Below are 16,239 nucleotides of genomic sequence, written 5' to 3'. Positions count from 1 at the left end.
GAACTCTAACAAATAGGCTTCTGCAACAGGGTTATGTTGCTACAAGGTTGAAGTCATCACTACAGAAGTTTTATGGTCGTCACCATGAAAACTGATTTATTCAACGGGTCATTGTTTTCCTTTCCTCGTTTGTCTACCCCAGACTTGACTTTTTATGAGCAACTCGGCGGGTGTTTCTAGAAAAGCAGAGGACGCTTACTCTACCGATGCACCTGGTCCATGCTCCCAGTTTTTAGTGGAGTCCGAGTTGCTCATATGCTTTTGTTACTTTGTATGTATGATTTTAGTTACTTTATGTTCTTTGTTGTGTATGTTTGTTTTCCATGTCTGGTCTTTGTCCCTGGATTACATTCTTTTTATGACCGCTATAACCTTGGTTCCCTTAATTACTCTTTAACTTGTATAGTACCACTGTACTGTACAAATTCTCTTTTAGTATTCATACTGTATGGTCGTCTGAATATAGCTGAAATATTACTGCTCGAACGTTAAACCCCAACAAACAAACAAACAAATCATACTGTATGACGATAAGTAAAATGACAGTCGTTTAAATTTGTACAAGACCACATGATCCAGGTATCATTTGTTTATGTACCGATTTTGTACGAGATATTTTCCTTCCGCTTTTGAAAATGGTCCATTCAGAACAAGCGTATGTATATATAACGTGATACTGTGCAATCTACTGCATATTCATGTCTTTTTTATCAAGGGTATTTTTGACAAATCATTACATTCAAGTCAAAAAAGTTGGTCTAAGCAATTTCTACTTTCGATATCAATGTAGCACATTTATTTTATTGTATGCTTATATACGTAAAAAAAAATATTTCGTCAGCATTGCCACCGTGCACCCGTGGCATAAAAACAGTACGTTCTAATGGGGCTGACGAATTTTAAATATTTATTTCACCTAAATTGCTTTTGAACTTTTTTAAAAGAAAATTTTACAAATAATATACTATAGCTATCGATGTGAATAGTTGCACTCTCAACAGCCCACAAACAATGAACGACCGCGCCATAATCAAAGACAAGAAGATTAATTTTATTTTATTTTTGATATTACATTCCTGGTGCATTTGTCTTAAGTTTCGAAGTTTCGACGGTGGAGTCCAAGTGTTAAATTAGCCTTGTAAGTCGTCCAAATTTCCTCTGACCCTGCAACTCTCCACATTTTTATTTGGATATATAGTGATAAATTATGTTTGTTTTGGCATATCAGTATCGAAAAAAGAGAGTTGCAGGGTCAAATGAAATTTGGACTAGCTTATCAGGTAATTTTGTTGATGAGGCCATACTCAGTCATGATGATACCAGCAAAATTTAATATTTTTTTTTAAGTCGAGTAGATTTATACATGTAGAAGATTGTACAATAATACCTATACCTATAAAGATGTTTTAATTAGAAAAGCTAATTTGGCCATTTTTTTTTCTTAGCCTAACAACTTATGATCTCCAGTGTCTTAAATATATTAAAATGAATATGTATAAGATTGAAAGTGTTGTTGTAACAGACTAACAGGGGAGGTTTTGTCAAAAGTGACAGCGAAACTTCAGTTATTTTACATATTTCGTGGCGGTCATATGTCATGTTATTTTTTAGCAGATAAAGGAAGCAGTCATAGATTACACATTCAAGTTCATGTTTTATATCCTCGAACCAGAAAGATGGCTCCCGACAAGTACATGCTAGTTGCTGCTCTTGATTTTGGAACGACCTACAGTGGATATGCCTTCTCTCTTAAACACACGCATGAAAAAGACCCGCTGAAAATCCATTCAAACCAGGCATGGAACGCCGGAGGAAAGCAGCTTATGTCTTTAAAAACACCGACTTGTCTTTTGCTTGACAACGACAAGAAATTTGTGTCCTTTGGCTATGAGGCTGAAAATGAATACGCAAACATTGCAATGGATAACGAGCAATCCAAATATTATTATTTCTACAGGTTTAAAATGAATCTACATAACAATACGGTAGGTTTAAATCCATGTATATTTTTGTATTGCATGCGATCGTTTGAATGAGGATATTCTCACAATGCCAGTCGTATATTAGTATTACATGTATGATGTCGTGGTCAACGTCTCGTCCGTTTTAATTTCATATACGGGCATTGACTTGACTATAAATGTATCTATAAGAAAGAGAGACAAAAAGGAGTCAGAAAGAAGCATTTTTCTTATGTCCGGACAATTTCTGAGTACTTGAGTACTTGAGTCTCTTTACTTTATACCGTAAATGAATTATAAATAATAATAAATAGACTTTTTTTGTCCACTTTTGGCTTGCCATAGTACTGAAAGGTGTCGTACAGCTGACAAAAAAGGCTGGGATTAATTTATCAAGGGCCAAAAATGGGCTTAAACACGCATTTTTCTAAGTACGGATAACAACTTAAGTATTATGGATCTCTTTGGTGTTGTAACAGAAGGTGCTACTATACATCCAAAGAACAACGGCGATTGTTTTGGAGATTGGGACTTAATTCAGTTCAGGATATAAGGACCAATTATGGGCCAAATAGATTCAAGACAAATTATTATGGTGGTCCATATTTGCCCAAACTGTTTGGGATTCGACCTCTGCGGTCGTATCAAGCTGAACCGTGTGAAGCAATTTATTTTTTAGATACTTATGCCATACTTGTTCAAAAGATATGACTTGTTCGCAAACTAATCGAAAAAAAAGCGTGGAATGAAAAACGACGCACATAGAAACATTCTCGAACAACAACCCTAGACGTCCTTTAAAGGAGAACAAAATTAATATAAAATTTTGTTTCATAACATGAGTTATATTCTTTTGTAGAAACCTATTGTTAATTTTAAGGACCTCTTTTTAATTTAAGAATGTGAAAGTGGGAAATTCAATATGATCTTTTCATAGAAACTTGTTTCTGTATCGATGACAGTTTTCGTTACTATCAAGTATGAAATATGTGAATGTTAATTTTTCATAAGAAATAGGTTATCAGATGCCAGTGTTTCATCCAATAAAACATTTATTTTTAATTACCAGTCCATATAAAATTCAGCCACTGTCTATATTAATGTTTTTAATGATGAAGAAAACCCCAACAATCTGACGATGCTTTTTCAATCTACATATGCTCTATTTTTACGTTACATATGTCCTTTCCATATTCAGATCTGTACTTTTGAATAAATCATACATTTATCTCCCACTAAAATCAACCAAATCGAACAAAATCAAGAACGATTACTCTTGCAAAGTGCTAATTTCATGTACAATCTATATAAATTTTATCTCAAAAGCGCAACACCCAAATGAAAAACAAAGACTGGTTATGTGGTCTATAGCGGTTTCTGAACAAGAAATAAATGTGAATTTGATGGGTTTTTGACATGCATGAATCACGTCCTGTCTGATTTTTACAAAGACTGATACTTAAATCATTATGTAACACTTGTTATTATAGCACATCAAAAAAGACATGCCGTTAGAAGATATAACCGGAAGAACGTTACCCGCAATCGACGTCTTTTCCATGTCGATCAAAGCACTGAAGGACCATCTATTGGCGGAATTAGAGAAGCAGGGGACGGGGTTAAAGGCCGACGAAATCAAGTGGGTGTTGACCGTGCCTGCTATCTGGTCAGATTCAGCAAAGCAGTTTATGAGGGCTAGTGCAGAAAAAGTATGTCCGGGAATTTACAATTTTTTTATCATATTATACACTGTTCACCGAAATTTGCTGTAATACAAATTTCAAACCTCTGAAACACTGCTGATTCGTCCCTTTTATTACAATAATGTAGCTCCTTATACGTACTATGGTGTTGGATTTGTCTTCTTATTTCGATATGTTTTGGTTTTGAGTACTGGGTTCTATAATACTGCTGATGAGAGGTTACTCCTCGAAACACATGAACAGCATACGAAATTTGCAATATTCATGTGATTGGTATTTTTCATAAAAATGCTCGAAATTTGAAAAGTGAAAGAGTCATGTTACGTTTCATATTGAATGAGCTTACTTATATTAATAACGTATTATCCATGATTATGAATTTGTTAATTATGTTCAAATGGATTCCTAAATAAAATATGTGATAATGCTTGGGGATTGAATTTGCATTTTTTTTTCGTTTTTAGTGCCCTTTTTTATCTCACCTGACCAAAAGCCATGTGAGCTTTTGCCATCACTTGGCGTCCGACATCGTCGTCGTCCGTCGTCGTTAAAAATTTTCAAACTCTTGAAACTACGTGACCAATTAGAACCAAACTTGGTATGAATGTTCTTTTGGTATTCTGCATAGAACTTATTCGGTGATTTTCGATCCGTCGAAAATTATGACCGTCGTTACTTCAAAAGAAACATAGGGGTCGGACAGAAGTTTTTCGCCTGTATCTCATAAACTGTATGGTTTAGCCAAATTCTGGCTGGGCAAAAGTCTTCAGCATAATGAGATCTATCTCTAGTCAAAGTTTTGTTTTTAATCTGTTTAGCCATATTGGAGTAATTGCCCTTTTTCGACGTTTGTTTCTATATTTTTAATTTTATTTCTTTCAAAAATCTTCTCCTAGCAGACAAATTAAAACCAAAATTGGTATGAATATTCCTTACGGTATTCTGCATAGATCTTGATCTGTCGACAAATATGGCCGCTGTTACTAAAATAGGATATAGGGTCAGACAGAAGTTTTTCTCACATATCTCCATACCGTTAGTTTAGCCAAATTCCTTCAATTAATGAAATGGTCCTTAGTACATGTATAAGGCCTATAAAAGTCTGCATTGGATCAAAGTTGTCAGACGACTCCTTGTTAGAGTTATTGCCATTGAAAGGTGAAAAAAAACATTTTTTACAGTTTTCAGCCAATATCTTGAAAACTATAATAGATAGAAAGAAACTTTCAATTGATATAATGATCCTTGAAATAGATCCTTGTGTCAAAATTGTCGGACAACTCCTTGTTAGAGTTATTGCCCTTGAAAGGCAAAAATTTAACTAGGTGAGCGATGCAGGCTTCAGGGAACATCTTGTTTATTTATATACGTTGTAATGAAACTGCAATGTATTATAATATGCAAGAAACATAACAAATTTCGTTGATCTCAAATAACAGAATGATGGTTCATATTATTTCCAGGCAGAAATACCCGGAGATCGGCTTCTGATTGCCCTTGAACCAGAAGCAGCATCTATTTATTGCCAACACCTTCCTATTGAGAAACTTCAAGGGGCAAGCCAAGGATTTACTATGTCTAGAAAAGGAACAAAGTTCATGATCATAGATTTAGGAGGTAGTTCTTTGCGCTTCCAAAGCGAACAATATCAATTGTCTCATTTTTTGTCTCGTAATTTTTTGCAATGAAAAGCCTTATTGACTATTTACATATGTAGATTCGCCTTCTGAATTATTTCTACGCTCGAGATGCAGGTTTTAGCAAGCATGTTAATATCGAAATTTTACCAGAGAGAGTAGAGAATTAGTTTTAATCAAGAATAGGCTGAAGGAGCATCGGTTTCTTTCATGAAGTCTGTAGAAAACTCTGAAAATGTAAAATGGCCAGATTTGTAATCACCGCCCAGTGATTAAATGGGAGAAAAATTCATAAACATTTTCTTTGTCGTTGTCTTTACGATCATTTTGAAATTCCAATATTCAATAATTTCACGTATAGTATTAATAAGATAATACAACTGCAAAATAATCGTTTTCTCTTATTTCAGGTGGTACTGCCGACATAACAGTTCATGCGAAACAAGATGGTTTCAAACTGAAAGAGTTATGCAAAGCTTCCGGTGACGCATGCGGCGGAACTTCGGTTGACAATGCCTTTTATATGACCTTTTTAAAAATTCTAGGTGGGCCTGTAATGAATACACTTAAGAAGAAATTCACGTCATCTTATATGGATCTTTTCAGAGAATTTGAATCGGTTAAGAGAACCGTGAAACCAGACACCAAGGGAAAAGTTAATTTTACTGTTCCGTATGTCGTCTTGGATCAACTTTGCAAAGAACAGTTGAATGAGGATTTACCTTCGGCCCTTAAATCATCGACTATCGCAGATAAACTCTCTCAGATTGGAGACAAAATTCGATTTGAAGCAGAGTTTATGAAATCTTTGTTTAAAACAACAATAGATAATATCTTAAAACACGTCAAAGACATTTTACAAAAGAAAGAGGCGAGTGATACGTCTATTCTCTTACTGGTTGGTGGTTTTTCGGAATCACCTTTGATACAAGAGGCCATCCGAAAGACCTTCCCAGATAAGAGAGTAATCGTTCCTGAGGATTCTGGCCTTGCTGTTCTAAAAGGTGCAGTGCTTTTCGGACATAGACCAGATTTCATCACGTCGAGAGTGTCCAGATACACGTATGGAGTCAAAGTCACTCCCAAGTTCGACAACAGTAAACATGACCAAAGAAAGCTGCTTCGGATAGGAAATGCAGCACACTGTAATGATGTCTTTAGCGATTTCGTAAAGGCAGATAAATCTATGCTGGCAGGCGAAAAAGTGATGCAAGTTTACAATACTTTACAACCATTCCAAACTCAAATGGGGCTTTCGGTGTACGTTACGCCTCACGGCGAACCAAAATACGTAGATGACGACGGTTGTACTCTTTTAGGGGAATTGAATGTAACAGTACCAAATCCGTCAGCAAATGAGCACCAGCTCGCGGTAGAATTTCATTTTGGTAACACTGAACTTCATGTCACTGCTATAGAAATACCGTCTCTTACTCCTTGCAAAGCTACATTTAAATTATTGTGACATTATTACTATCATCGAAGTTTAGTTTTCTGTGTCTTAAAATAGATTGTGTTTGTTGACATCAGTTGTTGGCATTTGATATCAATATCTTGACATCATCCATAAACACTAATCTACTGTAACAAGTAGAATATGACTTTGAAAATATTCTGCTTCTTGCAATATAAAAAAGTTTTATTGTGGTATCGAACTAAATACATGTATATGTTTGTATATTAATATTTCCAAATCGTATACCACCAAGTCAAATGAAGTTTCATTTTTAGATATGCTGTCTGTTTAAAATAAATTATACAGTGTACAAACTTGAGATTGTATAATAAGGTGAACTATACAGTGTTTTCTTAAAAAAGATGGATTACTATAGGTCTTGAAAGTGCATTAGGAAAACTTTTGATCAAGGTAATGATCGATCATTTCCGTTTACCGATCGTATTAAACAAGTCTGTGATAATTTTCATTGAAAATAACCACTATCTTAAAAGCATTCACCTTTCTTTAAATTTGGCGTAAAGTATTCCCCCAGCAAAAATGGTCATGATCATCTGTTCTCATTGAAATCACAGATCAATCCCATTTGGCGCGAAAGACATTTTTTTAAAGGAGTTTATTTCATTTAATATTTAAGTAGCTGTCTTTGTAAGAATCATGCAAAATCTGAAAAATGTGATACACCCCAAAAAAGGCTACATATTTTTATTTTTGTAATTAAGTTGTTCTATGTGTCTATACTATGAAATGTGTAATTATTCTTTCAAATCTGTCTGCTCTTAGGAGATAATCGACATTGAAAATACAGTAGATTCTACTGCATTTGAGTGCCATTTACAGAGTTATCTCCCTTAATTTTGAAATCTACAGTGCATTCTTTATAATTTTTATCTCCTAAGAGCACGGGTTATATGAAAAACCACATGTTATTTTCTGATTACTATGACATTTCAAACAAATATGAAAAATAAAAATATGTAGGTTTTTTACCCATGAATCACATTTTGCATGATTCTTAACTGGAGCTACTTAAGCTATTGTAAGCGTATTTTTAAATTTGATGGAATCAAAATTATTCGAAAAGAACACATTGCTAATTTTAAAAATAGGGTATCTTATTGGACATTAAATGATACCCCGTCACGTTGCAAAACCATTTTAGGGGAGTAAAGCAGCAAAATAATCGTAACTTTTATGTTAACAATCCGACCGAACTGAAATTCGAACTTGCATTATTAGTATTACATGATATTCAATGACAAAGTTTGAAAAAGACTCTTTATCTTATTTATTTAAAAGTTATCATCTGGAAACCGTCAGAGGGCGAACAGACGGACGAACACTCAACTTCTCTGCGGGTATCACATAATACCTCCCCACTTTGCGTGGCGCGCTTTAAAAGCAAGCGTAAACATTTGGCAAATTCCGAAATGTCGGCTATGGTCTAGTCACCTTGGTCAATATTAAAGTTACAAATAGTTAACATTTAAACTCATTAAGCCAAAATGCAATATGGAACTATTCGACCTGTCTTACTAAATGCTTTTAATATATAGGTGTTACACCTCCATTTGAGTCCTCGTAACTTCCTCGCGTGCTAAGCTGGTTAATAAAGGCTAACAACTAATTCAATATTGGCACAGATGGTGCTGGAGGGATGACTATCAATTTTGAAGTATTCGGAATGAACAGCCGTACCAAAGGTCTATATTTTAATTTGTATTTTTTTATTTGTTTGTTTAGTTTTTTTTTATTATTATTATTTACTAGATATTCAACGTGGTTCTCAACATATAAATACAGAAACTGGTGTGTTTAAACTACTCCTATATCAGTCAGTTTTTCAACTTGTATATCTCTGCTAAGTCTTGAGATGATAAGTAGCCACACTGGTACCACTTTCATGTTTTAACTACATACACTTTCTTGTGTGTAAGGACGACTGATTCCCTTAATAGTGGTATTCAACTTGTAGCGGAAATGACCGAGTACGTCGGATTCGTGGGAAAAGAAACGTTTTTTTTCTTATCCGACAAGGTCTTTAGAATGTACATGTACACAGGCAAATATTTTTCACATGAAATTCATGTTAATCGAGCTTCACATGAAATTAACATGATTTACATGTGAAATTCACTAAACACGAATTTCATATGAACATTTCGTGTGAATTTCACGTGAAGGCAGCATTCACCCGAATTTCACGTGAACTCTGTCACTTACTTTATTTGTTCAATTCAGGTGAAAATCATGTGAAATTCGTGTGAAAATTATGTGAAATAATTGTGCCTGTGTAGCATAAATTTGTACTGTCTCAGCGCAAACACTGTATATCAAAATCTTTAACTGATTTTACCGATAAAATATAGGAAGTACTGTAATTGATTGTGACTGATATAATAGGCGGATCAAGAGATTAACAAAAAGCCCTTTTTGGAGTCCCCAATGATATTCATTTTTTGTTTACTTAAAAAAAAACACGAATGTCTTTTGTCAGCAAATAAACTGTGGACTGTCATCAACAAGGAATTAAGATAGTATGTCAGTTGAATCAACTATAGTGTACTTATAAAAACAGCCTAACAGCAACCAAAGCATTACCAAAATAAAGTTCTTTTTTATTAAAAAAGCAAGACAATATTAAAAATTGTACAGCAACAGAGAATAATAAATAGTAATCAGCACTTCAAGTCTCACAAATTCACTTATAAATACAATCACATCTTTATTTCATCATTCAATATATAGAAATTGCTACGCTATAGCAGAATGAGATAGTTCCTGAATCCCTCACACGAGAATGTATACTAAAATATAATGTTCCTCCCCTCACCTTGAAAAAATAGAAACCTGTCCGCAATCTGAATTTATCAAGCAAAACAAAAAATGGAATATCTGTACAACTCCTTACTTTCATCATACCTGCTAAACTACAGTTTCATGGTTCAGTGTAAGCAGAGACCATGCTGCAAATTGTTTTCAATATCAATTTTATGCAGCTGCCGCAACCGGTTGAGCAACCTGTACTATGCAAAAAGTGAACCATTCGTAGGAAACACTGAGGGCAACAATCCATAGACACCAATAGTTCAGAAACATAGGTCTTAAAACTCAACAAATTTTAATCTTAGATTGCCTCTAGATGTCACCATGTTTCAACTGATGTCACCAAAAGACATTTAATAATAGAGGTACCCTTTTCACCATTCTTATAAAGTTTGGTTAAAATCAATCGAGTCGTTTTCATATATTTGAGCAAAATGTTTAAAAACACAGATGACAGACGCCAAGTGGTGGCATTAGCTCACTTGGACCTTTGGTTCAAGGGAGCTGAAATAGAACGTACTCTGAGATAGCAACTACTGCAAACTATCAGAATTATTTTTTGTCATAAATTATCTAGTACAATGTATGTTTGTACATAAATGCATGAAAACAAAAACGTGGATTTGTACACACTTCTTCAAAAGAGGACAATAATTCAAAAATAAAAGCTGTTCTATGGAGATTTATGAACTAGTAATTTAATCAATGCTTTAGAGCAGCAAACAAGGGTACTATATCAGTATCATTAGCAAGTTAAAGAGGGGATGGCTGTGGTCTTCTTGATTACTCATTCAAGATCATCATATACTTTTACATGTACAAAGTAGCAAAATAAAAAAGTTTATAAATTAAAATGCCCATGAAACAACACTGAATAACCACAATTTCACAAAACAACACAAGGTATTATTAGGATTTTTAGTTCAAACCAATGTATTGAAAAGTAAAGTCATAAGGTAGAAATATTGCTTTACACTTGAATTACTTCCCTTTCTAAGAATCAGGCAAAGTGTGAATAAGGTGTATCATGTAGAGAGAAAAAAATGCAAGGATTTTATTACATTATTCAAGTATTTATAACTCATAATCCTCTAGAACTAAGGTATAAAAGCATTAAGTAAGTTTGCCTTTTTAACATATTGATAGGTCAAATTAAGTTGAAATACACTATGGAAAATTGTTGGAATAATTCCAGTTCTTTTTCCCTATGTAAGCAGTCAAAAATATCTGTATTATAATTTCTGTGAAATTCTGAAAAGTTTAGTGTTATTGAGCATCACCGTCCATTTCATTTTACCTCACTTCGTAGTTAGCCACAATCCTTAACCTAAACAAGTTCCATTGTATCCCAATACACTAAAAACATGCATGTTAATTACAAATGGTGCTATCAATTGATGACAAGGCCAGAATTAATCTGTGTTAAAAAAGATATTTATTTCACATTTATTTACAAAAATAATTTCTTTACCTCACTTCGTAGTTAGCCACTACCCTAACTATGAACAAATTCCATTGTATCCCAATACACTAAAAACATGCATGTTAATTACAAATGGTGCTATCAATTGATGACAACCACAGAATTAATCTGTGTTAAAAAAATGTTGATTTCATATTAGAAAAATAATTTCTTTTATTTCATTTTTCTTTACTGGTGTGTTTGAATTTAAATTAAAGAAGTGTTGTCCTTCAATAGCTTTTAAGTTGTTTTCTAGATGTGCTGAGGCAAAAAGACCAAATTGATAATAAAGAACTGTTCCATGAGTGCATAATATGACCATTGGCTAATATACCAAACATTATGCGTTTCTAAGTCCCTACATGTATATTGTTAATTTTGGGACAATATTTGCTAGACCTTCAAAGCCATTAATACTTAAAGCTAAAAAACCTTTTTAATACTTTTATAATTTATAGATTACTGATAAAGCAGGAAAATAGAACCCCCCTTTTTTATAGAAAAAAAAGTTCCCAAAATCGAAAAAAAACATGAAATCAAAATTTTATAGAAAATGAAAAGTAGCTTGTCACCATGGATACAATTAGAATCTAATGGCATTTGCTGAAAGCATTTTCAATTAGAGCAGAAAAAGGGAACCCCCCCCCTCTTAAATTTTTTTTATGGAAAAGTGCCAAAAATCATCTGCAAGACAACTTAAAAGCATGTTTCTGAGACAGATAATTGGAATGTGCATACACGTACATGTAGAATCTATCTTTGAACAATATCAATATATCTTTGATACATGGGTTAGGTAAAAAAAAAATTAAATCTGTCTAAGACCAGACAAAAAATAAAATAAATAAAACCGTATAAAAAGGAATTGAGGAAAATAACAGTTAATCTGATTACAGAACTATATGAAGACCTTATCCAGATATCAGTCAACTTTGGACAACATGCATATACATGTTGACATACATATAAGTTGTGTCTTTGAGATCATGATATCAGATGTCAATTTTTCTTTTCTCAGTTCATGTAAACACTAAAGAAAAAAGTTTGTTGTGTAAGTTTTTATCCAAAAGAATAAAGTGCTCCAAAGATTCCACCAAACCATACTAAACAGCCTAAAACCACAGTCACTTGTAATAAAAACTTAGTTCTTTCTGAAGCTGTTATGGATTTATTCAGATCTCCTCTTAAATATAACTTGTTCACCTGAAAATAAAAAAAAATATGGTAATGTGTAAATAAAAAATATATATACTTGGTATACTCTTCTAATTAATGTACTTAATTACAAGCTTCATGATATGTAATACACCCTAAAATTCTGAAAAAAGGGGTAATTTTCAGTGTTTCTATATATATATATAGCCTAGATGGCCGATTGGTCTACGACGTTGGACTTATGCTAGCGGTGTTGGCATAGATGTCTCAACCAAATTTTACAGTTCTAACATCATTGGGAATTTTTCAGACCCTTCTATGTTTACATTATCTTCCCTGTATCAATTTGATCCGATGGAGTGGAGCAGTGTAGGCGAATAGACTGGTCACATTCTGAGGCATTTGTATATACGATATATATATATATATAGACATATTATATATAATCAACACGTACGGGGGATAAAATATAAATATCAGTATGTGGCCACATCCTTGACATTACTGACGTATAATTTTAATCAACATGTGTGCCTCCAAGATAAAACAGTATATTTTAATGAAGCAATTAATAAATTAGATGCACATGTACATTTACATCTAATTTTCAACTTCAAGAAATGAGATTAAAAACCTCAGTGTTAAAAAGCAATATGACACACCTCTGCATATGAATAGTCAGTGTTCTACGATTCCCCTTTCCCGTCACCAAGGGCAAGGGAGATTTTGGTGAGGGAAAATTGCTTATTATGCTCCACTTTCCCTTTTGCAAGTAGAAAGCTTGAATTTTTCAAAGGATTTGTAAAGTTTGGAAAGCAGACTTTTAGTTAATCTTCATTTATGGTTTTCCAGTGGAAACCTAAATTTTTTAAAAAATCCTATTACACTGAAAGTGGTTGTGTCTTTATACATGTATATTGTACAAACCTGATAGGAAAAATATATTGCAACCAGTCCAATAGGAAAGAAGCAGAAGATGGAAGCAAGAATGGTCCATGATCTGAAGTCTTTAGGTTGCCTTCTAATATAAGCTACTGAAGGAGCAAGACCAGATGCCTGCAAAATACAATATGGTTTAGGAAGTTTCCTAACAGTATGCTAAACATCATATTTTTTATTTACCAATATATAACTATGTAAATAGTACCTACACAAAAAATATTTCTAAAGCAAATACATAATTTGCATGTATTTCATCTCAAAAACAGCAAAAATACACGTCAGTAACAGCTTATAAATGTATTCCTTAGAGTACACTATTTCTAGCTGAAAAATACATGTACGGTGGGTAAGTAATAGGAAACACATCATTTTGTTTGGCCTAAAAAAATCTGGTTTTATCAAATTCTAAAGATTGCCATACCTGTGAACCAACACTCTTCAGGAAAAAGAGTCTTTTTTTCTCTCTTTGAGAAAGTCTCCCACGTGGGAGACATAAATCTCCCTCTTTCACAAATTTCTCCCCCCACCCCAAAGTCTCCCTCTTTGCAGAAATAATGCACAAATTATGTTCTAAATGGCTTTCATGTATTTATTTGATAAACATATAATTACAATGTTTATGTTACATAATAATCACTGAGATATAATCATGCGTACTACTTATGCACCAATTTTGAAAAATAACAACCTTACATTTGTGCCAAATAAGTAATCCTTTAGTTGTACTAATAACTCAAATTTTTATTAGAAACCCTTAGTAGATTAACGAGATTATCATAGATTTTATATCTTTGTCTTATCTTTGTCCTTAGAATTCTAGCAAATTAGCCATTTTTTCCTCAGAAAATGGTTGACACGCTAAACCTCCCTCTAAGAAAAGCTGAAAAGAGGGCTTGAACATTGAACATTCAAGATTAACAGATACAAGATTACTGATTTGAGATTTTTCAAAAACTGCAAAATACCAATATAGTATTTTAGACATTCAAAATATACTTGAATAAAGAAATCACAATTATAAATGAATGCAATATTACAATTTTCTAGTTTAAAATTCTATATATTTAATTTTTATACCTTAGGATTCAAAAGGGCTGTTTCATCTTCATTCATTGAGCCATATCCTTGATTTCTCATTTTATTTTTACTATCAGATCTATATATAGCAGCACATTTACATCATGAACAATGTAATGGAAAATCACATGTCTAATAATCTGCAAATAAATATGAAGTACATGTACCACATGCATACATGTAGATACACACAACTGGATATACATGTACATGTACATTGTACATACAGGCAAATCAAAATTTTGTGGATATTTATAAGCATACATGTACATGTACATGTACATATGTACATCATGTACCTGTTTTACCAATCTAAACTGATAACATGTACCTGTATTTAACTAAAATGTACTCACAATTTTCAACTGACAAACTTTGAAGCAAAATAAAAAGTAATACAATATGTATTATGAACTGTATGATAACTAAAATTAGTATTTTATATTATAGACCTGTAATCAAAGAGATGCACAACTGTAGCATTAACCAAGCAATTGATTTTGAAACCTCATGGCGGAGTTCAATAACTACTGAAGGTTGCAAATGCATTTTGTGTTGTGATTAGGTGGTAGGAAAAAAAATAATTATACAATAAGTTAATGAATTATATGGAAAGTCAAAAACATCCTTGTCCTGTCATCTGCTGCAATTGTTTTCCACTTTGTAGAATAAATGCATGATGAATAATGTTATTATATATGTCCTAGTGTATCATAATCAAGGGTTATATAGGAAAGTTCTTTGTGATGTCATCAATCACCTGTGATTTGGTTTTGGTTGGCAAAAAATCCATTTAGTGGCATGGGGCATCAACTTTAAATCTTCACAACTTTTTTCATTTTCTAAAATAATTGATATATTCTTTCTGTTTCCTATAGTGCCAATAAAACTCTTTTTATCTATGGAATTTTAAATAAATATTCACTAATTAGACTATATGAGCATAAAATATTAAAAATGATTTTATATGAAAATAGAGTTTACATATAAATATCATTTCAAGTGTATTTTTCAAGTAAAAGAGTTATAAATTCACGTACTAAATATGAATTTCTTTATCTAAATGAAACATTTTACAGAACAAAAATTGGATATAAGATAATGAAGCTATAAAGTTTTGAAAATTGGGATTCTAATCATGAAATTGTTTATCGTTTACTCAGAAGATTATTTGCCAACCAATTTGACACTTAATAATTAGTGAATATGACATCACTACTGAGATATGGGATTAGGTCTTTTATTTCTGATAAAATATAATAAAAGGTCACTTTTTTTAAAATCAAGATACAGTACATGAATATGCATAGGGTGTGGTTACTAAATACATGAATTCGCACTTGTCATTTTGCTCTGATTGAATCACCCCAGGTTTGTCTCTGAATAACCTTTTGACGTCAATGAAACTATGTAATTTTAAATTGTGACGTCATTCATCTTTAAGTTGAAGGATAATTCAACAGGAAAATATATTACTTTCGTCAATGGCAACCACAATTGTAATTACATGTTAATGTACATATACCTCTATCCCAGCGGCATCCCCTATCAATGATTGATTGATTGATTGTTGGGGTTTAACGTCTGAGCAGCAATATTTCAGCTATATTCAGACGATGAACACGAGATGGATGATGAAATGAACATGAAATGATGATGAAATGAAAAAAAAGGATGGAACACGAGGACAGTAGGGTTGACAAATTTTGATTGCCACAAGAAAAAGGGAGGGATGGGTAAGGTTAGACAATTTAGCCTTCTGTGGCGGAACACAAGGTTCCTACTCCTATCAAATACCACAGCAGGGTTCTTTAATGTGCGACGAACGTGGCATCTTTCCCAACACAATGCATGACTATGGTTTGCGGTCAGGTTTTCCGTATCATAGCCTGACAACCCCAGCATGTAACACGCCTTGGCTTGGGTACCCCATTCCACCATGGCAGAGCACCCTAGCCCCCAGCCAGAGTTCTGACCAATATTTAGTCGCCTTTTTCGACAAGCTTAGCGCTGCTGCAGG

The 16,239-nt window shown here is 33.2% G+C and overlaps 2 protein-coding genes across 4 annotated transcripts in view; one reads left to right on the top strand and one right to left on the bottom strand.

Annotated features, from left to right (window-relative positions):
• The first annotated feature begins 510 nt into the window (after window positions 1-510).
• On the top strand, window positions 511-7,071 carry LOC148617143 (heat shock 70 kDa protein 12A-like). 2 transcript variants are annotated; one of them, XM_088584487.1, is made up of 5 exons: window positions 511-655; window positions 1,612-1,985; window positions 3,452-3,670; window positions 5,128-5,281; window positions 5,712-7,071. In XM_088584487.1, the coding sequence occupies exons 2-5, from the start codon at window positions 1,677-1,679 to the stop codon at window positions 6,764-6,766; spliced, it is 1,737 nt and encodes a 578-aa protein (XP_088440613.1). In that variant the 5' UTR covers window positions 511-655; window positions 1,612-1,676; the 3' UTR covers window positions 6,767-7,071. The 2 variants fall into 2 exon arrangements, with proteins under 2 accessions (XP_088440613.1, XP_088440614.1); XM_088584488.1 differs by having other exon boundaries at window positions 513-655; window positions 1,615-1,985.
• Window positions 7,072-9,354: 2,283 nt separating this feature from the next.
• LOC148617142 (synapse differentiation-inducing gene protein 1-like) overlaps window positions 9,355-16,239 on the bottom strand; it is a 12,427-nt gene continuing 5,542 nt past the window's right edge. For both annotated transcript variants that reach the window (XM_088584492.1, XM_088584491.1), the window contains exons 2-4: window positions 14,220-14,359; window positions 13,128-13,256; window positions 9,355-12,248 (exon numbers count right to left, since the gene is read on the bottom strand). In XM_088584492.1, the coding sequence (XP_088440618.1) occupies window positions 12,105-12,248; window positions 13,128-13,256; window positions 14,220-14,279 (333 nt within the window). In that variant the 5' untranslated portion in view covers window positions 14,280-14,359 and the 3' untranslated portion in view covers window positions 9,355-12,104. The remainder of the gene's footprint in view (window positions 12,249-13,127; window positions 13,257-14,219; window positions 14,360-16,239) is intronic.

Source organism: Perna viridis, chromosome 5, assembly GCF_037379345.1.
Source record: "Perna viridis isolate PV_CMFRI_1.1 ecotype Kerala chromosome 5, ASM3737934v1, whole genome shotgun sequence".
NCBI classification, from domain to species: Eukaryota; Metazoa; Mollusca; class Bivalvia; order Mytilida; family Mytilidae; genus Perna; species Perna viridis.
The sequence above is the reverse complement of the archived record's forward strand: the minus strand, read 5'-3'. Positions and strand labels throughout refer to the sequence as shown.